Genomic DNA, 26172 nt, shown 5'->3' with positions numbered 1-26172 from the left:
TGTAGGCCTACACGTTACTGTTACTTGTGTTATAGTTTCTGCTTTTACTTACTCTGAAATATTGTCCAATTATTCAGCTGTGCTCAACCAAAGAATATAAAATACGTCAAAAAGCCAGGAGTCTACTCTGAAAAGAGTAGCTGCCAATGACAGATTTTTTCCCCCCCAGTTGGAATGTCTAACTATATTCATCAAGACAAGGCAATTTAAAAAAAAATATCCGAAACGTGCCACTTAAATGAATCACAGTTGTGTAGTTAAAAAGAAACATTTAGCTCAATGAATCTGAAAGAACTTTAAAACTGATGAGATTTCATAGTAGGTTAAAGAGATTCATGTATTTAATACATTAGCAATTGAGTCATATCTTCTTTTTTTAACAGCTCCAGCAATACCTGCAGAAATTTCAGTTTCAGTCTAACAGGAAAGATTTGCAAACTCCCAGGCCCTATAAAAGCAGTAGAAAGGTTCATAATTGGCTTCTATTAAAGGCTAACTTAGACAGGAGAAAAAAAATAATCCTCTGGTAATGTTTTTCTGTACTAAGATGCTAAGATACACATAGAAGAGTGGCTCAGTGAATAACCAACTTGCACTATTTGCAGTTAATTCTTCTACATTCAGACCTAAATCACTTGGTAGCATACCAACTGACCACTCTAAAGAAAGAACTTCCATGCTGTGAGGAAAAGTCTGTATCCAGCATTGGCAGACCCAGATATGGCCTGACCATCCATCTCTGCTTACAGTTTTTGCACTGTAATATCCACAACTTGATCACAAGAAAAAACATCACTCAGTTACGGGGATTCCTGCTCAGCAGCTTCTGGTTACCACAGTAAAAGTGATATTTTTGAAGATATACAAGTAAGCTTTAGAGCAATGAATACCCAAGCTAAGGCCCCTTTTAGACAAGAGTCTACCCTCATGTTTAATGAGCAAAGCATAATTTGGGAAAATTAACTTTGTAAACACTGTAAGTGAAGTCAGAACTAACTACTGACATCTGCAGAGCTATTCATGTTCTATATTGCTGCATAAACCAAATAGCCCTAACAAACGGAGTTAAGCCCAATAGAAATGTTCAGAGAAAAATGGGTAAGTGCCGGGGCCCACTGGCCATCAGGAAACACAGAAGTTAAACCGCATTTAATGAAGATGAGGCAAGTTTTTTCATTCCTGTCCAAGTTACACTAACTTAAGAAAAGTCAAAAACGTAGAATTGGGATCTTTAAACTGAAACAAGTAAAACTGTTTTCTATCTTCTGGTTAAATGTTGAAGACACTCACTGCTTCAGCAAATACAATTTACCACACTCAAAGATCTCTTCAGTGCACAGATTTAGAAGTACATTTTCTTTGACAAATATTTGTAACCCAAAGTTCTGGAAATGCTACAGTGCATTCCACGGTAATTGGAACTCAGGATAATCATGCAAATCTCCTGGTTTATGTATATGCACACTGATAAGTACTTCCTTTTCCAGAAGGAGACTTCTCACAGCTGAAGAGAGGATTTTGAAATTTAGAGCTAAATGAACCCATAAGGATGGATAAATGTACCCACTGTAACATACCCATACTGCTTCATGCACCTAGTTTGCTCAAGTAACTTCTACCCAGCCAGCTCTACCTTGTGCAGAGTAGAAGTATCTACTGTGCAGGGACATTTTAAACAGAAGCAACAGCCTCACAAAACCTTACACAATCTTTCATTGGTTTCCTGTTCAAATGGTATCAAAAGTTTTCAAAGAATATAATAATAAGATTCTGAAAAATATCATACCTGATACAGCAAGAAAATCATCAATACTTGTTATATCATCTACAGCTTCGGTAAGAATATGGATGTGATTCTCCCATGTACTCCGATACATCTCCATGTTGTTTTTCACAACTTGACTTTTTGGTCTGGCAGCAAGAGCTAAAGCAGCATTAATAACCTGTATCAAAAATAAACACAAAGCCCAACATCTAAATAATATCTTCAGAAAGAAAATTTTACATTTTACTTAAAATTACAGAGCAGCATTTCTGTTCTCTAAGTAAAAGCATTGCTCAGCTTTTGTTACTGTTCTCAGTAGGAATATCAGTCAAATGTTGCTTAGGCTAACTTCCATTTTAGTTTTATAAATTAAGCAGCTAATGGAATAGGATAGTAAAAATCCCAACATTTTATTTTTAGTTGAAGAATTCATACTATTCCAGTTTGCAAGATACTAATACAAGGCAGTTTTTACTTACACACACTTAAGGTATGCACATACTGGTACAACGTACATCACTTCAGTTTTGAGTTTATAACAACTGTTATCACAGAGCTTATTATGGAGTATCTTCACTGAAAGAGATATTATCAGCCTCTGTCATGTAAACGTGGAAGGTTTTACCAGGATAACAGATATCTCTTTTAGGATCAGTGACATGGGACATAACACATACTATATCTATATAAAAGCAGCAGACTGGTATCTCTAAATCAGTTAGACCTAAAAATAGTAACTATGTTCACATGAAGAGGGTAGGTTTCATTTCTCCCAGGAAAGACTAACTGGAAATGGAAATATTGGATCCTGAAGTGATTAATTCTATAGATACCTCTTCAATCAGTTAATTGGCTAGAGGGTTTTTTTCCTAATATGTCTTTTTGTTGATGTTACATCTATAAACATTATTTAAACTAATACATATCCCAGGTAGAAGCTGAACATTAACCTTACAGTAACCTTTTCTTTCCCCCTTTCCCATATTGCTTATTTATCAAAGAAAGAACAGTTTTAAGAAGACAAAACACCATGTAAAGCGAAAAATGGGAAGAATAAAAACAATATATCACACTAATCCTCAGTGCTGACAGTATACATTCATGAAACATTCTTGTATGTCATCTCACTGTAATCAAGTCATTGCATCAAAGAACAAGAACTAGGAAATTCCTCATCCTAAACCCATCTGATGTGTCTTTGCAATAGTATCAATACACTTGACCCTGTTCTGGATCATAAGATAAATTTGTAATCAGTTTTGTTTGGCTGGTATTTTTACATATCGCATAAACTTACACAGCTGGTGAAATCTAAATAATGACAAACTTACTAATATTTATGCTCTCGTAATGAAGAAACATATACTACTGGGATTGAGTCTTTTTATTAATGATTTTGATAAAGACAAATAGACCACGTGCTTATTACCTTACCAGGCAGCTGGAGAAGGAGGAGAGTATGTAACTAAAATGAAGATTTCTTCACCAACTGCACAAGTGATCTAAAAAAATAGAGTTCTGTCCCATAAGTACAAATATAAATGCATCCTGTTCTCCAGCAAGAAAAAAAAAAAAATCCCAGTAGGAAAAACAAATTTAGGATTGGAACCAAATGGACAGGCAGCAGCAAAAATGCATCTGCATTTACAGTGCATCAGTCAATAAATGCAAGTCCACCATGCCAAGTAATTGCAAAAAATAGGGTACTGTCAAGGAAACCAATAGTCTGAGGAGTTCTAGCCAGGCCCAGTAAGGACTTAGAACTGACTACTTTTTCCTTTTCAGATTATAATTTGGCTTGTGCTAAACACAGTTTTCCCCAGTATTCAGACATCCTTTCAGTATAGCCCAATCATTATGTATTATACAATTTTATTTTATCCATACTCCGGATCTAAAAAATCTGCAGCAAAAGCATTTATCAGCTGTATCATCTGACAGCAGATCTGTCTTGATGGTGATATGATCCTATCCCTAAAGGCAGGCACACCATTTATGTCTCTTATGTGAAAAATACAATCCCAGTTCACCACTCTCACTTACTGGTTTTTTTTTTTTTTTAAATACAATTGCCAGGAAACCCGTACGGTTAAAATACTAAAAGTGCAGAAGGTGCCTTATATTTTAGTTTTTAAATGACCTTCCATCCAAAAAAATGTGGGAGAGAATTGTAGAAGCTCTCCCAAATAAATGCTGAATGCAGCTTGGAGCACTGCTAAAATCACTCATCATTTCTAACATCTGAAAAATAGTAACAGCACAGCAATGCTGACACAGATGGAAAGGTTGATCAGTGAAACCTCATCAGAATGTAGAGACATTAAAAATGAGTCGCCAGGGACTTTGAAACCCTATTCAAAGACACCAACAAAGGTGCCTATCTCCTAGGCATAAGCAAACGACCGCAATAAACCCTCTGCCTACATTCCCACATGCACTATTCATTTGCAGAACCACTTTGGAAACATAGGGTCTCTTCCTGCAGACATTTACTTATGCTTGGCTAGCCAATTGTTTCTGGCTTCTCAAATAAGTCAACAGACCACTCAAGCTGCTGAAGGTTTAAATTTCCATTTACGTACGTTCCTTCTATTGAAAGCTCTGCAAGTACAGATTTATTTTTTTTTTTCCAAAGAGTTTCAGCAGGGAATTTAAGAGCTTATTAGGGTTTATTTTTATAAAGATAAGTGTTCAGCATTTCCCTATTGTAGAACTACCTTTTGCACTAAACACACACTTTGAATAAATACTTTAAAGTAGGGAATAACACACTACGCTAAAGCCAGTCTCAAATGAGTTCCAGTTTCACCAGTAATCAAACTTCCTTTGTTTATTAAAACAAATGCTCAAAATTCAAAATATGCAACTGTAAGCAGTTTATGAACTAGGCTTCCAATTATCTTTCCAATTTTACTATGTTTCTCAGGATGTGTGGCGATGGAGTCCATTGCTTAAGGTTTCTACTGGATTGAAGGTGCTTCAGCAATGGAACAAACCAAACGTTTTTATTTGCTAAGACAACTCTACTTCTAAACTGTAAGGAACTGCATACTGTGGCTATTCCAGGTGACTTGGTAATACTAATAAAATATCCCACACATGCTAAAGTAGGAAAGGGCCTGCGTTAATACCCTTTCCTTTTCCTTTATCCCCTTTAAAACAGACTGAGCTTTCAGTTCCTAAACACTGTTCTCCCAGGTGTAGACTAGAGGCGCAAGGCCTTCTCATAAATGCCCCAATTTGAACTCCCAGACATGGAAAACGAGGAATAAAACATGGTGACTCAAGATTTGCACACAGACCATGTTTTTAAAACAATTCTGCGTTTGATACTTCGGGAGTACCACTTCTGGTGACAGTATGTATCACATCCTCCAGTTCCTCACAGAAACTTCTGTGGACCAAATGCAACCCTACCAAGCTCCAGCTCAGTGCCCAAATGGCTTTGGTTGAGAGACAAGGCTGCCTGTGGTGCTGCTTCTGTATGAAGTGTAGATTATAAAAAAGAAAATTCAGTGTAATAACTGTACTTCCATATAATATTAAAAATAATATTAGCAGTTTAATCATTTTAGGAAGTTATAATTTTAGGAATTAGTAGAAAACTCTGTTTCCTTTGCCCTGAGACAAGACACTTTTTTTTTTTTCCAAAGGTACAAGCCACACTGATAAGCATTTGCACTTACCTAATTCATCCTACTCTACCTTAAGCTTTGCATCAGCCGGAACACAATACGTCATGAGAAAAAGAAGAAAAATTTCAGTAAACACACAGAGCAGGAATTTATAAAGCAAGCAGCATTCTTAATGTTGGGTGCTTACAGCTATTTGAAAACTATACCCAGAAAATGTACAATGTAAAAACAGGACAAGCTCTGAACGCAGAGGCAAATGGAAGAGAATTAAAAAGCCAGGTAGGAGAAGCAGAAGAGAAGAATAATAAAAAAAACCCATTCCCTATAAAATATATGCCAAGTTATCTTCAGCTTTCTAAAAAAGGAAGAAACATTTCAAATTGCACATTGGTCCTGAAAAAAAAAGCCATAAAATGATTTTGCAAGATACCTTAATAGATCAGTACATGCTGGTGTATAGGAAATGAAAACACAGCCTTCACCATTTTGCTCAGCCTATTACTAGCAATTCTTTATGTCACAGATTGGTTGTAAGAAAGACTGTGCTACAAAGGACTAGTAATAGTGGTGGCATATAGAAACTGTAGTATATAAGAGCGGGGATATATGACAATTTTCAAATTCATAAAAGGTAGCTGCTAAGTAGGAGAAATAAAACTGCAACCTCTGCCACCAGGAATAGGTCAGGAAGTACTGGACAGAACTGCTGCAAGAGAGAAGCTGTGTTGGGATTTTATTATTTGGTTTTTTCCTTACATAGAATGCCTAACTGAAGGGGCAGTTAATATGCACAAAACAAGACTGCCTGGAGAGACTAACTCTCCATCACTGGAGTTACTTAAGAGTAAGGTAGATAAAACATCTGCCAGGAGTATTCTAAATCTCTAAACCATGGAAGAGTTGATCCTGTATTGGTGGGAGAGGAAAGGGAAAGCGGACTACACAAGACGTCAATACAACATCAAAATAGAGCTAAAATGAAATGGTTTCCTGACTTGATAACATTTCTTATAGTACAGAAGAAGAGCAGAATTTATAATCGCACCAGGAAAGCATCAAGGCTGGCATCAAACAGGCATCATCTACATACTGTGGGATATTTTTAAAAGAGTTGGGATGATTAATTGGTAACTAATATTTTTTCAATACTAACTGTAAACATTTGAAAATGTTATAAAGTAAATAAATAATTGCCTTTACTAGTTAAGCCTCAAAATTTAGTACTTTTTAGAAAGCTTGTTTCAAGCAACTGGCACATATTTCTATACAATTCATGACTTTTTATTTTTAAGATGCAAAACACACCCAGAAAACAATTCACTGCCAATCCCTGTTCATGCTAAGGGTTACACAATAAAGATTTTGAGCTTCTGCCAGGTGGAGATCCAGCCCAAATTTTGTTTCTAGGATACAGACTGCATAGATCTGCTGCAGGCAGGAAGAAACACTACACAGCTACCACAGAAGCAGCAGATCTGTTCTGCCTTTGTTGCTCTGATCTCACAACTGCTTCCTAAACCATAGTGTGAGATGGGAAAACTTGCCAACAGCTGTCAGAAAGAGTATAACTGGGACGCTTTCTCTCACTCTGCTGGTGAGAAACACACACGAAGCCAGGCTCTGCAGCACACAGATTCCTGCATGATTTATTAGGTCCCATCCTCCAGACACCAAGCAGTCTACAACATGAGCTAGCAATAAAGCCTTGAGAGCTCTGGCTGTACAACTGTACTAGCGTCTGCTGCCCAAAGGCTCCAGGAGATGGGCTACAAAGGTGGAGGAAAGTGTGGCCAAGTACCAGCACCCAATTAAATATCCTCTGAGCTTGTTAAACCCAAAACAGGATCTGTGTATCTGATCACATTTGGATGTTCTACAGTTGCATACAAGACATAATCTTTGGTTTCTTTATTTCAACACCAATGCCAAAGATAGAAGAACTTTCCACACAGTGTAATACATAAAAGTCCATTTCTGTTTGCCTTTACAGCAGCTACCCCATGAAATGCTGGGGTTTCAACCCCAGGCCCCAAATTAAGGTTGACATGTGGGTGATTCCCACAGCCCTTCCCAAGGGGGGTGAGTTTCCCTTTAGGCTTCCCCCCAGGGTGGGGCGGCCTGGCAGACAGAGCCATTGGGTAAAGGAGCCCCAGGGGTCCCGCAGTCAGTAACCCAAGGTCAGGTGTCCCACCTGGGGATAAAAGCTGGGACCCCTTGCAGGAGGGGCAGTGTCTGTCTGTGAGGGGGATGCCCTGGGCAGAGTTCCCTGTTGGGGAAGGACCTCCCGCCTCCCTGGGACTGGGCTCCAGTCAGCTCTGGCTTTTGTCAACGCGGGCTGTGCAGAGATTCAGGGTGTGGCTTCCTTGGTCTGATGTGTTTGGCTGGTTGACTCGGTTGTCTCCCGTCCCTTCTATGGGAGACTGCATGTCACCCTTTATCCCACCCATCGTTGGTCGTGTGGTGTCGTTGTTGGGGTCAGTGGGATTGATGTCGATTATGTATAATTTGATTGACTTATTTGTACCCCCAGCGCTCACCCATGTACTGACCCTTTGGTATCAAATACAGTTTGGTTATTGGTTCATCTTTATGCTGGCTGTGTCCTTTATGCTAGGCCTAATACTCAGCAAGACAGCCCAATATTCTTAAAGGTAAAAAATTTGCTGGAGTTGAAACATCACTGTTTTCATTCCTATCACATTTGATCCAGTTTCACGGGATCAGTTTTCTGAACTAGGGCTCAAAAATTTCCCTCTATTATTCTTAGGTAACCTTGGTCCTGTTTCCACTCATTACACTCACTGAACAGGTTAGGTTTTAAAATGTGTCCATCAAGACTGAAATATTACACAAGCAATTTCTAACATTTCTGTTCAAGCCTCCAGTAAGATATTACCTGAAAATCAAACCCAATTTCTGGTTGAATACAATAAACTCTTTCTTCCTGTATTTTCTTCTCTGTTTTGGTAAATTTACCCCAAAATAACAATGAGACTATGTAAAAAGCTGTTTCAGTATCAGAAGAATCATAAAATTTTTATCTTTCCAAATGCAATAAAGAGGTAAACTGCTTGGGAAGATCACCAAAACTGTTACAGAATGTAGTAAACTCCTCTAAATGGGTGAATTTAGAAATCCAGATGACTCCAGATATCTCTGGAAATAAAGTCCTGAAAGCTTCAGTAAATGCAAAAACTACAGCACAGGCAGGCATCCTCATCTAACAGTACAGAGATTGCACTGACACACAGACTGATGGACTCTAAGGCTACACAAGACCTGCAAATCATCTAGTCTGACCACCTAAATAACACAAACTATAAAACTTACTAAGGCTTCCCTCAGGAATTTTACAGCTGGAGGTTAAATCAGTTACATTCAACATAAAGGCAGCTAATCCTGAATAAATACTCCAGTGACAGTGTTCCTTATGGTTCCCAAGGCAAATTCTTCTAATGCTCGATATCCTATTAAGAAAAGACTTAATTCCACTTTGAATAAATGTGACTTCCACAAGTGTGGCGATACCTACATTCCATAAAACAATCCAGATTGATATTAATGAAATTTAAATGTTGTCATAGCTAGACTGCAGAGCAGGGTATAGACCATGTGTCTTTATTTTGCCTGGGCATCATGTCAAGGTGACAGACTCATGGGTTAAGTAGGGTTGCTAAATCCTGGCTAAGCACAGGTCTACCATTAGCTTTGTTCTATCTGGAACTGCCATGCTAGCCAAGATGTATTATATTAGGAGCAGCAACCATGAAAAGCTTCTCGGTATAGACTTATAAGTAGTTCCAAATCTGTAGCCATTAGAGTCTTTGTTGGACATTTCCATGACTGAAAAAGGGGGCATTCACTATTCTGGTGTTCATGTTGTAGAAGCCTATCTGCCTCAGATCCAATAGGAACAAAAACAGCAAGCAAGAGGCACCTGCCACTTTTGCTCACCCAAAAATTGCAATACAATGTTGTTTATTAAGACCAGTCTCGTGTTATTTTTTTGAATCATATTATCTTTTTTTTTTTCTCTTTACTTGATTTCAGAAAAATCGAACTTGGCAAGAAGCTTTATCTGGGTTTTGTTAAGAAATGATATGATGTATGTATTTAAAATCCTTTGAAATACTTGAATATCACTAATATTTTGATGTTCAGAACAAAATATAACTAGAAATTAAAAAAAAAATATGAAGCCACCAGTGGCACCCACATACAAAAAAAACTAAAAACCCACAACATGTATGATTTAAACTGGAGTATTGTCAGTATGGGCTAAGAAACTTGAAGAGATACATTATCACCCAAGTAAAATGGAGTTTTAAAGCCCTTTTTCCTGTAAAAAGAAGAAAAATGAAAAAAACAAACCCCACATACTTCACACCAAGATTCTCCCATTCTTACCAACAAGAGACCAAGCTGAAAAGTTTCAGCCAGTTTCTAAGGCTTCATGAAGCTTAGCTTTTCTGCCTCGATCCAATTATAATTTGTAGTGTAAATTTATCATTTTCTGAACTGACCTCAAGAAACAACAAGAACAAAATCAATCTGAAGTCACTGTTTCATCACTGCTTCCTGGTTTAAAACAGGGTTATAATTTGTTGCTGGTCAATTAAATATAGCCTTAATCTATTTTATTACAGCATATTTAGGCTGTTCTAATTCCATCATTAACTGTCATTAGTTTTTCTCCAAATGTTTCAGGTAAACATTACCAGAAAGTTGTTATTCCTTCTGCTCTACTGCTTGGGCATATTGCCAGGAGCTAAATTAATAGTTTTCAAATATTTCCTTGCACTTCTGAGCACAAGTTAGCTGAGGACAGCATTTATTATTACTACTTGTACTGCAGTAACATACGTATGTCCTCATCAAGTAAAGGATAAACCATAATCTACACACTCAGTGAAATGAAAGCTAGTCTTAAGAAGTTAACAGAACAGTAACAGAAGATTACACAGGTTGAGGGAAGCTTGAGGACAGAGTGAAATGATGGCAATAAGAAGATAATCCTACATACCTTCTGCTAACTAGCTTCTAGAGAGATAAGCTAAAATGAGATTTAAAGTATACACAGTAGATGTAGCTTTCAGGGAGCTACACTGGTGCATAATGGGTTAAAATCAAGAAAGAAAAAAACCCCACAAACCAACAAAAAAAAATCACAAGAACAACAACAAAAAACCCCAAACACAGAGAAACAAAAAACAGAAACACACACACCCCTCCCCCCCAAAAAAAACAACAAACCAACACACCTGGAGAGGATTCATGGGGTTGCTTTAGACTATGGGACATTTACTCCTTTATCTTGGAAATAAACTGGAGGCCAACAGACATCTATCCTGTCACACAAGGGAGGGAAGCAGTGTTCAGTGAGATGGTGCCTTAAGGTAAGGATGAGTCCTCCAGTTTAAAGTCAGGCAAAAGGAGACAATAAAAGAGTAAGAAGTGCATAGCAGGGTTGGAGTAACATTACAAGAGAATATTTTTATCGGTGTTTTAATTAAATAAAACAAGGAAATAAGCTTGTTGCCTTCTCTAGTCTCACCAAATTAGCAAACACAACAGTCTGTAAAGCTGGCATTTCTGAAGAAGTGCTCATGTTCATGAAAGATGTAAAAGGCCATGCAGTTCTCTTAATTTGCATGTAGAGGTAACGTCTCTAAAATCTGATACATGATTGAGAACCCTGGCCCCAAACATTAAATTAACTCATATTTCTTAGTATTAAAACCGTGCACCTACTGTATATATGTTAATATAATCTCGTATGAGAGAGAATTATTCTGTGTCTTAGTATTATAGGATAATTAAATGTAGTTGAAAACCGATAGCTTTAACTGCCACCCTGCTCCCTGAAAAAAAAAAGAAAAGTCCATACTTGCTCCAGAGCAAAAGCTCCCAGAAATTTCATGTTCCAACTGGGGTATAAAGTTTTGAGCTGAATGTAGGCTGAAATTTGTTGGATCAGGACAATAGTATTTCCTGACACAAAGGCTGCTGCTAAAGAAACCAAGGAAACATGTTGGCAGTCTGCTGGTTTTGTTCTTTTAACAGAAAATTGTGCAGAACTTTATTTCTGTCAAGCTGTGCTTTGTTTTTCTCTTAAACAACGCAGTGGGGGAGCTTAAACATCCAGACATCCCCAAGCTCTGTAAGAAGGCATCTGTATTTACTACTAACCCAAAAAACAACCTTGCAAGCAAAAAAACCCACTATAATGATAAAAAGTCTCAGGGATATATGACACTGTTGCTTTGTCATCTGCCATAAAAAGTCATTAAAATAACAAAGATATGAGAAACCCATAACAATTTTAAAGCTTTGAAAGCTGAGTATCTTGTATGCATAGTATTTAATCATAAAATGGATTTCAGTTGATATAATTAAATAAAACTGAGATCATGTTGATAACACAGCTCTAGTCAATAGACAAATTCTACCCAAGGGATGAGTGCATTCCAAGAGTAAATAGATCGCTTGCTATATTTATTAATAAAATTAACTTTTAAATTCACTCACCAATTAAAGGTGAAATCTACACCCTCTGAAATACCTAAAAGGACATGTAAAGTTAAGGAAGATCGTATAATCATTATATCAAAAGTGACATATCAGTGACAATGCAAGATTGTACTTCCACAAGAAACTTCCCTCCTCTTCTGAAAACAGGAGAAGTTCCACCCACTGCACACCACGTCCTCTCACAGCACCCGAAAAACTTCTACCTCACCAGCATTACCAAGTATCGATAGTCCTGACAGATGTACAGGTGGTATGGTGGGATAAATACATGACTGTAAGTTTTACATAATGTTCAGAAAAGACTAAGACACCTATTGCTTCAGACAGAGGCTCAAAAATTCCAGCAAGAAATAACGATGCAATAATAAGAACACAGCAACCCCTAAAATACTAAATGAAATGATTAAAATTTCAAAGTCGTATTTGCAGTCACTCTCTATTCTGGCAGAACCAGCATTTAAATAACTGTATAATTCTCTTTCTTCCTCCTTTCCAATCATTTAAAGCAGGAAGAAGGGATTGCACTGGAGACATATTGCTTGATAGTGACACAGTTGACTATGTTTGGTAATACATTTTAGGAATTAAATACGAATTTACTTATTCTGAGATTATTAGGTAGCTTTAAACTTTGAGAAAAGGTCACTTTGTTCGAGTTGGTATATATTAACCCACTGTTCAAATACCAACCATTAAGGGCAGATTTAATTTCTACACTGTTATTACAAGCTACTAGCCAAGAATCTTGGAGATAAATTCTGAGCACACAGGTAAAGCAACTCCTCATGAACAAATCGAATTGTGGGGTAGGGGGTAAACCGACAATACCATGAACATTATTGATCTCCAGGCTAGAAATTAAAAACAATCCTGCATAGCTTTTATCTCCTGATATCTGGGCAGCGGTTGCTAGTGCTACACTGGAATAAGCTTTTGTTACATTAGGATAAAGATTTTATACTTTATTAAAACAATTTGTGTAACTTCACTCAAGCGTACTTCCCAACACAGCCTAGCACTGCTGAGAGGCATGGTGCACTCTTGAGGAAGAGAACAAAAACAAATACAAACAAACAAAAAACCCCAACCAAAAAAAAAAAAAAAAAAAAAAAACCCTACCAAACCAAATCCCCCCACACCAAACACAGTCCTCTAAAGCTCCCCCCTACCCCCATACACAACCATGACTTGGTTTTACATAGCGACTACATGCACATTTCTGAATGCATTTGGAAACCTTCTACAGGAGAAAGGCACACAAAATTATCTTTTACACTCCAGGAACTAAGCAGAGACCCTAATTAAAATATTCTGAGAGAAGAATTTTAAAAGCTTAAAAAAAAAAAAAGAGACATTCTTATTGTTTTAGTTTAGCGGAAAAGAACTGAAAGTGCAGTAAAGTATTCAGTATTCACATTTGGGTGGATAGTTTGTTTTTTGGGGACAGAGGGCAAAATAGACTGAACACTTGAAGCCTGATTTTTAAATCCATCTGACAGCACCTCGCTTCCAGAACTAATTCACTTGACCTGACAAGTGAAGCAGACAGCAGATCACAAAATACAGTGGTGTTTTTTTGCAGGTCAGATTGCAGGTGCTTGATTTCCATGAAATTCGTAATTGCAGCTGTTAAGAACTTTTACTTTTTCTATTTTACAATACTGAAACTGAAGTAACAAGAATAAACAAACATTTCTGTTTCTGCCCTATTGAATACAGTGTCTGTAACTGACACAGGGAATGTTTTGGCTATGATATTCAAGGTATGTGGGGTGGATCACACTAATCCCCTAGTTTATTTCAAAAATCAAAAGTGCATTTTTCTACTCAACCAAAAAACACTGTTCCTCAAACTATATTTTTTGTATTAGATATGAATCCAGTATCCAGTATCTCACTTAAGCAAATCATAACACTGGTCAAATGCTATAAATAATTTTTGCTACAGTTTTGATTTTCTAACTAAACAATTAACTTTGTGTCCATGGTTTGTGTATGGGGGGGATGATTAGATTCTTCTCAGAAAGCACAGATTAACTCACAGAATTTTATCAAGCCTTGAGCAACGTATTCTCAAATGCAAATTTTAATTTCAAGAGAAGCAAATTCTTGAAATGGAAGGCTGAAATAATCCTCAAGACATACCAATACATCAAGGAGGAAATTAAAAAAAATTCACAACGTATTTCTGTTTATAATGTTTCACTTGTTATTCTATGCTCAACACCATAGTGGGCATCGTATCTTCAACAGTGCTCCATCCAGAACTGGAGCTCCACTATCTGCAGTTCAGTATAAACATATAAAATTGAGACCAAAGCCTCTTGGTATAGCAATGCTTTTCAGAGATGTAAGCTGCTTCTGCACTTTCTTAGGCTATGTAAATGCTCTATCACAGTATACCAACTATATTGGTATAAAAATTATCAGCACTGGTAATAGCTGAGTTTGCTGATCAAACCGGGATAAGCCATACTGTCAACAGCACAAGTTATACTCACATAGCTACAGTACGGCTTTCCAGAGTATGCAGGCATGCAGGAAACTCTCCATGGGAGTTTAGAGATCTTGAAGGGTGCTCAGCATTAAAAACCCCTGTGTCTGAATACAATTATCAATGAAGTCAGCTGTATATTGAGATTACAATATAAAAATGAAGCTTATGTAATTAACCTTCTGTTTATTGGTTTTCACATCCAAGTAAATCTTTAGTCCAATTTATAGCGTACTGCATATAAAATAGAAAGGTCCTCACGGACTATTCATTCACAGAGCAATCTTTACAGACCTAAAACATAACTGCAATGGAACTAGAACAACTGCAGTGTAACCACACTACAATTACAGTCTTTGAATATTTGGTAAGATGAACACACATATGGATTACATTTATATACTGAGATTTAAAAAAAGATACATCAGTAAAGCTCAACATGTATGCTGCAACTGTTGCTTCATGTACATTTTGAAGTATATTATGCAAAAAAGCCTACCAAAACAGCAACAAAAAAACCCAAACAACTTACTAAAGATAAATTCAATCCACCCAATCAGTTCCTCATTCCCTCTTGGGACTCCTAACAAAACTGTCACCATTACAACTTTCTTCAGTAGTCAGTTATCTAAATGCCACTGCCCTACATTTCCTATAACATCTGTGAACTATGGTATGATCTGAGCAAAAGAAATCAGAGCTGAAGACATCAGTGAGCTTTAAACTTGACACAAAAATGAGTTGCTGAATAGACAGACAGGCAGAAAGCTTTAGGAGAAGTTACACAGAAATGAGGACACAGAGGTCAAAAAATCCCTAAAGTGCCTCTGGAATGAACAGGTAGAAACAGTGCAGTGAACAAGTGGGACCGACAGACATCCTTAAATACATTCCATGTCACTCATGCAGACAGAAGAGCCCAGCTTCAGCTTTTCATCTGTTGCTGCCACAGTCAAGGATCTCAGGTGCAGGAAGCACTACCCTGCCCTTTCTGGTCGCTGGAAGATTTTTCTGTCCTCCTAAGGCCTCACTGCATTCTACTGGCCCCTCATCGCTGGCTCCAAGGGCCTTCCGAGGCTTTCTCCCTCTGCTGCAACCTACAAACACTCAAATCTTCTTTTCCCAATCCTCTCATTCAGTTAATTTTTAAGGGACCTAAAACAACACATCTGTGAACAGAATAAAAGGCCAAACAGCCCAAACCTACTATTTTCTTTCTTTCTCTAGCAGGATTGCTTCCAGAACAATACTTCAGGTGTGGCACTTGTCTTCAATAATAGCAGGACCAGCAATGGAGGGAGCCTGCTTGCAGTTAAATATGACTCGATACTTGTGTCATGGTCTAATCCCAGATGGCAACTAAAACCCAGACAGCTCACTCCCCGTCCGGCTGGGATAGGGGAGAGAATCAGAAGAGTAAAAGTGAGAAAACTCATGAGTTGATATCAAGACAGTTTAACAGGTAAAGCAAAAGCCACACACGCAAGCAGAGCAAAACAAGGAATTCATTCAGCCCTTCCCAACGACAGGCAAGGGCTCAGCCATCTCCGTCACACGTAACGGTCACTTGGGAAGACAAACACCACCACCCTGAACATCCCCCCCTTCCTCCTCCTTCCCCCAGCTTTGTATGCTGAGCAGGACACCACACGGTCTGGGACATCCCTCAGGCCAGTTGGGGTCAGCTGTCCCGGCTGTGCCCCCTCCCAGTTTGTGCACCCCCAGCCTCCTCGCTGGTGGGGTGGGGTGAGGAGCAGAAAAGGCCTTGGCTCTGTGGGGGCACTGCTCAGCAATAGCTAAAACATCCCTCTATTATCAACACTGTGTCCAGCACAAATCCAAAACATAGCCCCGTACTAGCTACTATGAAGAAAATTAGCTATCCCAGACAAAACCAGCACAACTTGTAAGAAATATATAAATACTCATAGCCTATGAACTCATTGAAACTGTATCACTGAAGCTTCAGCCATGGTTGGTTCTACACATGAATGAAGTCAGATGATTTTGTACTGATGTTCTTATATTTGTCACATGGTTAGAACATTCTCTATAGTACATCCTCATACTATTAGAGGTTAATTAGAGTAAACATCCTTGACCAGGACAAGCACTACCATCCTGTTATCCAAGCCTAATTTGAATTACTGGGTATCAGAAATTATGTGGGTAACAGTTCAATATTTGAGGAAGTTAACTGAAAGGAACAGTTAAAATTCAGAGTAAGGTAATTTAAGACTGATGTCTATTTAATATCCTAGCAGGGAGAGATGTGGACAACACATTTGGGAGAAAAATATGAAAGTCAGCAATGCTAAAGTTTTCATAGAGCTCTTAACAAATCCAAAACATTCTGTAAGTACACATCAAGTTGTCTGTGTAGCCTAGCAAACCCTAGGAATAGTCTTGAAAGCACTACAATCCCACAGTGTGCATAATGGCATCACCTCATCTGAAAAACTGAAATCTAATTCTCATTAATTCATCCTGTAAAGGTATAAGGGGGAAAAATATGCTTGGGAAACAACAATGAAAACACTGAAAGAGTTGAAAGACACAGTAAGATCTGGGAGCTAACAGATTAAGAAAGCATCATGAGCATTATGCAAATGCATCATGACAAATCAGGTATATTTTATATATTCAGGAACAAAGGAGAACTCTAAAATAAGAAGATTATTTCCAGTAATATCTTTTATCTGCATGGAATTAGCCCACAGTAATCAGCATCATATGATTTCATCACAGAAGTGTAGTAAGAGTTCAGTTACATTCCTGTGGAATGCTGTAAAGTGGAATGTTATACCTTAAAGAGAATAACTGCTTGCTTGGGGACATATAAGAGCATAAAACTATCACTAACACCTTGAAGCTTTTACAAGTTCCTCCAAAACACATGCTATGTCACACCACCAGATGTGTTACACTGAAGTAGCTGCAAAGTGAAACCAATGTAACAAAACACTTGCTTTGTCCCCTTGGCAAACAACTGTAGTCCCAAAGATCCTTGCTGCTTCATTTCGAGACGTTTGTGTTGGTGAGGTTGTTTTTCTCCCTGAGTGTAATATCTCCCACCAAGAGAGTTTCAAATCAATTTTTCCAGAATTCTTTCAAGCAAACCCTCTGCAGCCAAACAGAAAAAAAAAGCCCTAAAACCCCAAAGAATAAAGAAAATGGTGCAAAGTGAAAACAATATATTGTCAGTATCTTAGCAGGTATGCATGACATTAAGGTAAGGTAAGTATTTCCACATTTGCTCATAGTTTTCATGTTTTGCCCTGTATTTCACATACAGTCTGTACACCCTAGGAGCTGAAAGAGGTGCAAAAACCAACACAAAACCCATGTTACCTTTCAGATGATGAGGATAGTACAGGGCAGGTAATGAGAATATTCTTCAAATAAAGAAAATATTTTCTTCCCCTCCCTTGGAAGGAATCTTTATTCCTCTGTTATTATTAAGAATCATTTCTGAAGCCCAAGTGCAAGACTCATAATCATGAAATGAGGTCCTTACATATCATTCACATTATCATCCTGTAAAAGAGGAACCCAATGCTACCCAAATTGTATGTTACCCACCATCAAATGACTACTTTTTTCCCCTGTTGTTGGTACTATTTTTCTAATGTCTTAGTCTATTTTCCACATGCAGAAACCCCAGCAGAATATCGACTTAAAACAGCATCAAGAAAGAAGCAAGCTGTTCCCTCCAATAGAAAAAAAGTACCATTAAGGAAATGAGAAATGGGGTGATTTTTGAAGTGTCACTATTTATACATTCCATGATGAGGTATGGATAGAATGAATGTCAGAAGAATGCAGTGTGCTATCCAGAAAAAAATTCCTTATGAGAACATCTTTGCCAAAAACCTATGTATGTATGGGGGTAATAGTTCTGCCTAAATGATACGGATCAGCCATCAAGAGCAACAGAGTCCGCAATCTTCAAGAATTTCAGTGATGCTACAGTATAACACAAAATCAGTGTGACTGCAGATATTAATTTAAAATTCATTTTTCATTTTCCCAGAAAACATGGAAAGGAGGCAGAAGTGGTATAATGAGAAACACACGTGCCTTATCTCTATTTTATGCATAAACGTAAACATGAGTTCACATCTAGCTAGCACATCACATCACACAGCATGTTCCAAATAAATTAGAAAGAAAACTTTGCTTGGAATTATCCTGTCTGAAATAGTAGTGACAGCTTTAGGATGGTAAATGAAGCTTTTTCTAACTCAAAATAGCAAATTAGACTGTGTCAATACCAACAATAATGCACAATCATCTAAGAGATGCAGAAAACAAAAAAAAACCTGGTGCTGTATTTGCTACTTGCACTATTACTTCCTAAACTGCTCTTACTGATACATTTCTTAATGACTTTTACTTTGGAATTTAGTAAAGCAGATAGTCAAATTTGCCAGATGTATTTTGCATTTATTATTCTGCAAATATAACACAGAAAATCCACTTGCAGATCACATTATCTCTCTTTGTCTTTTTTAATGACATTTTAGCATTTTAGTTTCCAGGAAGAAATCATGAAAACACAAGAAGGGTAGTCATCTGCTGCCTTGAATTTGATGCTACTTCTACACAAACCATTTAAAAGCTCAATTTAAAAACTTGGAAGCTCATCAGAGGCGTGAATCAGCCAAAACTTGCAAGATTCACCTCTTCACACTTCTCCAGGTCAGACACTTCCCTCACAGACTTGCTAGAATTTCCCCACATCACTGAAGTCTGACCCTGCATCAGTGACAGAGGGAGAAGGTGGGTGTGCAGGGAAAAAAAAAAAAAAGAAAATTCTGGTGCCTTTGCTATCCAAGCTTGTGCAGAAGACACTAGAAATTGCCAAAAATCTTGTTCCTTAGCTTCAGCTCATAGGATATAGATGCATGTCCAAGAACACGGACCATGCAGCCCCACCTTGTCAATGCTACAGCTACACTGAACTTATGTCTACCTCATCCATTCCCTTGGTGCTTGCCAGACTCAATGCTTGCCTCTGTTCCCCACCAGCTACACCACCAGCTGTCTCCAGGGTGCTGAAGCACCCATGAGGACCCCCAACCACACCTTGAGTATTCCAGTTGAAAATTATCTCAAAATTAGGTAAAAAGCAGATGATTGTGATATGCCAAATGCCACAGAACAAAAGTTATGTCAGATGGAACCACGCATCAAAGATTTTAGCTTCTCCCTTCGCCAAGAGGAACGTGTTCCCCTTGTCAATCTATGCTATCTATACCTCTCCATTACTGTATGCTATAGCTCTTTATATTCTGCTCTTTATTGCTGTCTGTCCCCTCTCTTCCAAAAACCATGCAAAACTACATCTCTCAACAGCGGTATTATTCTGCTGTCTTGTACTACTCTAAGCTTTCCTACTGTCTGACCACCCTTCTCCCCAGGCTCAGTAGGGTGGGTTTTTTATTACAAGTCTCCAATAATGATGTTTTATTGCCTTGCTTTCCTTCCCTGGCATTCTGCTGCAGGACTGTCACCAACAAAATGTGGCATCTCCAGAAAACTTATAAATTCAGAAAAAAAGGATGACGTTAAAGGGATAAAAAAGAAATACCTTTCCAAGAAGAATATTTTCAAGCTTTAAAGGCACAGGGAAAAAGAAATTGTTTATAAAACATTCATAGCACTTTTGTGCAGTATGAATCTACAGCAAATGCCCTCCAGCAACTTTAAGAAACTTGATCGTTCTCATGTCTTATGTCCATTAACTGCAGGTGAGGCAAGCAGAAGAGAGGATAAAACAGAACAGCTTCTGTATTACTACAGAAGTTGAGGCTACTTAGGGTTGGTATTTTTATTTAATATTACAAACTGAGAATTTGTTGAGGATTCTAACACAACAGATGCTGGAAGATGAAAGTTAAGATTGAAAACCTCAAGGCATTTTGTAGTCAATTATTCTCTCTCCAAGTATGATCATAAACCAGCCAAGAAGTCACAGCCAGCGTGAGACTTTCAGGGGAACTTAAGAGTCATAGAATTACGTTTTTCCCCCTTCAAACTGTTTCTTGGAGAAGTTCAAGCCAAAGCAAACAACTAGCTAAGTCTATTTGAGTAAGAGCATAAAGTATTAGGTCTTCCAATACATTTTGGTCGCCCACAGCTTTAGGATTCCACAGTATTCCAACCAGCTAAAATGCCACAAGCTTTATCAACTTTTTAAAACAACAAACCTCAATTTCCACAAACAGAAAAAGGTAGCATCCTACAACTACTAATGTCAGTAAATGATGCTAAAAGATATGAGAAAGGTTTTATTCTTTGTATCCTTTTCAGTCCTTGTCAGATAGCCAGACTGGAAACTAGAGCACAGCTGGGTTTGTACATGTTTCTTTCCTGCAGATTGCCCATCACATTAAGACTGCAGTGTTCTGATAATACAAAGGATCATCCATCCAAATAGGATCATACAGTATTATAATACTTGAGGACTAGACTAACAACATTTTCCATGCAATCAATGTCTCCTGGTATCTGGTAACGACAGCTATCTACTAATAGCAAAAACAAACATTAATTTCTAACACCAAAGCTACGCCACCATCAGCCCAACGTGGCATTATTCCGCACTGCCACCAAAAGCAGTGGCCTGCTCCACTTTCAGACTCCTTTTCCCTCATTCCTCCCCTCGAGACAGCAAGAAGTGTTCATACTTCCACACAGCAAACTACATCAGGCAGTGAATGAAAACTAACCTGCTTATACCTGCTTCCCAGGTTAATTCTCAGCTGCATCAATTTCCTGACCCAGATCACTGAATTGCTGTTGTTAGTCACAAGGGAAGGAGGCACAAATAACAGCTTGAGAGCGGGGAGGGAGATCAAGTCTTCAGCAGCACTGATGATGTATGCCAGATTAAACAAAGGTTCCAGGAGAGAAGGAATTAAACATAGTAATGTTCAAGCAGACTACCATACCTATCAAGATTAATGACAAATTCTTCGTTAACCTCAGCAGCATTGTGTGTGGACTTTGCTAATGCGGTGAAAACCTACATGAAAAATGTATCACTTCTCCAAAATATCTTTCCTTTAGTTTTAAAAATATTATTAAGGCATGATATGTACTTTTAATTAATCTCTCAATTGAAAGGCTGGAGATGGTACTTAAGAAGATGTCTGACAGAGATACTAACAGAGATACTCTTTTCTCTCTTGTAAAGCAGATGGTAGAGAACTCACTGATTTACCATGTTCTCTCCATTATTTCTGCCCTTACACAAGATTGCTGTATTTGAAGAAAAATGTATTAAGACAGATAAAAGGAGATGCCGCACAGATGGTTCAACCAAGAAGATGAAACATTTGTGGTTATTAAAGTGATATTAGTAAAGAGTTTTTATAAGGCTAATAAAAAACTTCTGCAGTGTCCCCCACCATTTAATGTACCAGAGAAAATAACAAAATGGATGATTGATTTTCTCTCATGAAAAAGTAAATATATAGGAAATTTAAATTGCTAGCTTCAAAAATCCACAGCATCATAAAATACATAATTAAACTCCAATACCTGAAAAATGCAATGCATCAAAAGATGCTGCCCACTTATTAGCTATCAAGTCTCGTTTTTATCAATAAGAATTTTCTGGTTTGTTCAATACAGTACCTAGTTTCTAGAAAATAACACAGAAGCAAATAATATCCATCTATCTGTATCAGCCTGAAAGGGCTACATAATTTAAGTGTAAATCAAAACATAGCTCAAAGAAATGACTAAATTCCCCTGTTCATTTTTATAAGAGAAAAACACACTGATAAAATGCATAACTTTGAGAAAAAGATTTTATAGGACATTCATATTTAAAATTGAGCAAACTTACAGGAAGCAACTTATAGGAAAGTTATGATCATAGTTTTTAGAACAGAATGCAGAGAACATGCAAGCTGGGCTCAGAAATTAGAGCTTCTCAGCTGAATACTCATACACATGGGGCACGCTGCTCTAACTGCCAGGCTGCTGAAGGCTTCCATGAGACTTTGTACCAAATCGTAGGTGTAATCAACCTACTTTGGAAGATGATCCTTAAAAACATGCACCTGACTTAATACTGTCTGCTAGAGAGATGGGAAAGGAAGCATCACTACAGCAGTGCTTAAATCACTAAAATTCAAAGAAAGGAAGGTGTAGGGGCTGGTTTCTCACAAGGAGTCTTGGCTTTTTTTGCCATTCTCCTCACTGCAGGTACATGTGTCAATAGAGAAGCAGCTCTGTGATGCCAAAATACAACAGTCAGTTCCAGACAGTCATGTTGGCATCAAAAAAACAGATTAATTATGCTGGAGAAGCCAAATACAAAATATTAAAGACAGCTGTCAGATCAGTGTTTAAATGACCTGAAATATGTGTATAAATATATTCCCACTGATCAGCTCAGCATCTTGCTTACCCTAATACCTCTCCATGGTATTTATATACCTCTACATGATTTATTTACAGACGCAGACAGCCAAAAATTCCAGCTTCTATCTTTAGAGGTATATCACATACCAAGCAATATTAACTAACAGCATATTAATTTCCAAGTAGCAAGAAAAGATGGCACGAGAATTAAAACTGTACCTTCCACAAACATGCCAGGTGTTATGCTCTTTTCATTAGGTTTTGGGTGTTGGTTTTTTTGGGGGTTTTTTTTAAGTATTGTAGGAGGGGAAAGGACAGCAAATATAAAAAGAAAAACCAGTGGTAACGATGAACCCAAGATAGCATACACTAAGCGTGTTACACATCAGTGCTCAGGTAACACAGGCCAGTACATACCACACATTGTCTGTTCCAGTCTATGACCAGCAGGGTTGTAGAACAGTGGCAGCTGATTTTAGAGAATTATCAGCAGGACTTCTGACTGTCTAAACTCCATTTTGGGAGTCAGCCATTTTATTAAGTATTTACTAACAGTAGACTTTTCAGTGTGATTTTACTGAAGGGTATTAAATAACACATTTAATATTTAAATTTAAATAAACAATTACTTAAAAGGTGACAGATACACCTGCCTAGAAATAAACATTTTGATCTGGATTGTGAAAGTGCTGAAAACTGCACTGAGATAGGATGCTTACCAGATGCTTTTGCATACAGTAAACATCTTTAGTCAAAGAGTTCTTTCTGCGGGAAAGGTGAGAGCCCCCATTTAAAAAGTAGTAATTCTGTGTTTTATGTAATTTCTGAATTGAATTCTATATTGAAAGAAAAATTACATCTTAGCAAAGTGAACCCGGAAAAGCCAGACACCCAAAACAGGTCCTAACACACTGCAAACCAAACTAATAATCAGCCTGATTTAGAGCAGAATACTAACAGGGCTGTTTTCAGGAAAGAAATAAAAAAGAAATATGACCAGAACATTCATCATCTGTCTCTGAGAGTTTTTAGAGTGAGGGAAGATGAGTCTATACATATTTTTTATGCTCTGAAATTGAAACAGAAGTGCCAAGACATCCTCCAGGAGAGGGCACACACCAAAACACCTTGTGTCCTTTCCAACCTGTCACAAAAACTGATAGGAGTCTCTCAAATTCCTCATGAAGTTGTGCAGGAGTGTGTGAGTGAAATCACGAGATTTGAGATCCCCTATAAATAGCATCGAGAACAACAGAAGTATTAAGCAGTTTCTTAGACTTTCATCAGCGAATCTAGGAGTGTAAGATGGATTCTTCTAATAGAATTTGGATGAAGAAGAGCAAATTGAAGTTTCAGCAGTGTATTTGGAGGGGTTGAGGTGTGGCATTTGGGTTTTTTTTTTTGTTTAATTCAACCATTTCAATCCAAACCATATGGTTCCCTTCAAGAAATACATTTTTCAGAGCACGTAAACATAAAATCCCATTTTTTTTACTCTAAAGATTTGAGGACATTGGGGAGTTTTACATGCAAATTTCCCCATTCCAAACTCTAATTGAATGTCCTGCAGGGATTTTAAGAGATAATTATTTTTACTGTGGAGGATTTTTAAATGATATGGCATAATCTGATTTACTGAAAAATGCAGGAGCCTTATTCTGCTATTTCTTACTTAGGTAAAATGCCAAATGCTTATGCAAGGAATGGTCCTTATCTAAGAAAGCAGCAAATCTTGCACAACGAACACATCATTAATAGTAATATAATCCTATCATGTGCATACCACATTCTCTGTTTAGACAGATCTATAATCAACTAATTCACCCCTGGTTTACCTTGAGGTTAAAAAAACGGGGAAAAAAACCCAAACAAGAAACTTCCATTTTACTACAGGAAATTAAAACCCTAGCAACTTAAATGGCTGTGGAGAAAATCAATATTTTAGTCAAAATTAGATTTTAGGAGTTTCTATTATCAGATGCAATACTGAAAGCGTAGGTTTTCAATTAAAAAGCTACATCTGGATGAATAATAATGTATTATAAAGGTGCACTCGTACCCCAGGAGAAACAAAGAAGCTGGAAGAAGCTATTCATGAAGTCTTCTTACAAGCCAGCAATATTCTTACAAAACCAGTAACACATTAAATTAAATGGAGTGGGATGTGAAACACAGAAATGTAAAAGTTATAAAAATAGACATTGAAACTGAATGATTCAAGAGAAAACACTGATCTGTGATATTTTCAGAATATCATGTTTCCTTGATAGAAGCTTCTTTTTTCCCAAGCCTTGCGTTTACTCAACAGGCATAAAATGGACTCCTCAAGCTTGTAATTGGACATATTATTAATATTTGCTCTTCACTTTCTATTTCAACTACATTTAGCATTCAAACACACAAAAGGGTAAGAATATTTAGGCCACTGTGTAAACTACAGTGTTCTTCAAAGAACTAATGATCCTGAAATTATGCAGCCTCAAGGCTGAAACACTTAGATCAGATTCACACAAATCAGTAAAATCTTTGCTCTAAACAGATGTAACTGCAGAAGCTTTTATATCTCTGTAATTCTGAACGCAACAAATACAGAGTGAATACACTTTTTATAAGATAATAAGCACCAAAAATGTATTTGTAGCTGTGCTGTTTTCCCTTCATTTGCTCGAGACAAAAGCTCAGGCTTTTGAAATGGTGATAAACAGAATTCACACTTTAACATTCACATACACAAAAAACAAATCAAGTGGTAATCATATTTCAAGTTAAAGGTCAAAATATGTCCTGTTTTCTAACAGTAATACTCCCAGTTTGCCTATCACATTACACTGTTCATTCAATCAGGTTTAATTTCAGAAACAGGGAAGTATGTTTCTTCAATTGCAATTTTTACAGCTTTTTAAAATTTCAAATCAATATAGACTATTAACAATTTTTGTGTTAACCACTAAGAAAACATAAACAAATTGAGTATTTCCCTTTGATTTGTCATTTGGTGTCCATCTACACTGAGCTGCGTTAACGGAATGTGAATTTAGATTAAAGGAGCATGACTAAACATCTCTGTTGTGTGACAAAAATACTGTGTATGCTCAGTGCGCTGTCATGGGAATTAATTGAAAAAGTCATACCTGTGGGCACAAAGTCTCTATGTGATTAGCTGCCATTTGGACAATTTTCATCCCATCTTCATTTGTTGACAATGAACAAGCAAGATTAGCAACCTTAAATAAACAAACAAACAGTTTGGTAAGCAAGTATTCCTCCCCAGACTCTCAAACTTGCCAGAAAACATCTCTGCTAGAAAGCTTTTGTTATTTGGGGAAATTAATTTACCAAAGAACATATTTGAACAAGGAAACACGGGG

The 26172-nt window shown here is 37.4% G+C and overlaps 1 protein-coding gene across 3 annotated transcripts in view; it reads right to left on the bottom strand.

The window, feature by feature from the left end:
* CTNNA3 (catenin alpha 3) overlaps positions 1-26172 on the bottom strand; it is a 480821-nt gene that overhangs the window by 134495 nt on the left and 320154 nt on the right. For 2 of the 3 annotated variants that reach the window (XM_074924433.1, XM_074924432.1), the window contains exons 10-11: positions 25936-26028; positions 1787-1943 (exon numbers count right to left, since the gene is read on the bottom strand). In XM_074924433.1, the coding sequence (XP_074780534.1) occupies positions 1787-1943; positions 25936-26028 (250 nt within the window). The remainder of the gene's footprint in view (positions 1-1786; positions 1944-25935; positions 26029-26172) is intronic. The other variant, XM_074924434.1, reaches the window with a different exon arrangement.

This window comes from Athene noctua, chromosome 21, assembly GCF_965140245.1.
Source record: "Athene noctua chromosome 21, bAthNoc1.hap1.1, whole genome shotgun sequence".
Taxonomy (NCBI): Eukaryota; Metazoa; Chordata; class Aves; order Strigiformes; family Strigidae; genus Athene; species Athene noctua.
Note: the sequence above shows the minus strand (reverse complement) of the source record. Positions and strands in the feature narration are given on the sequence as shown.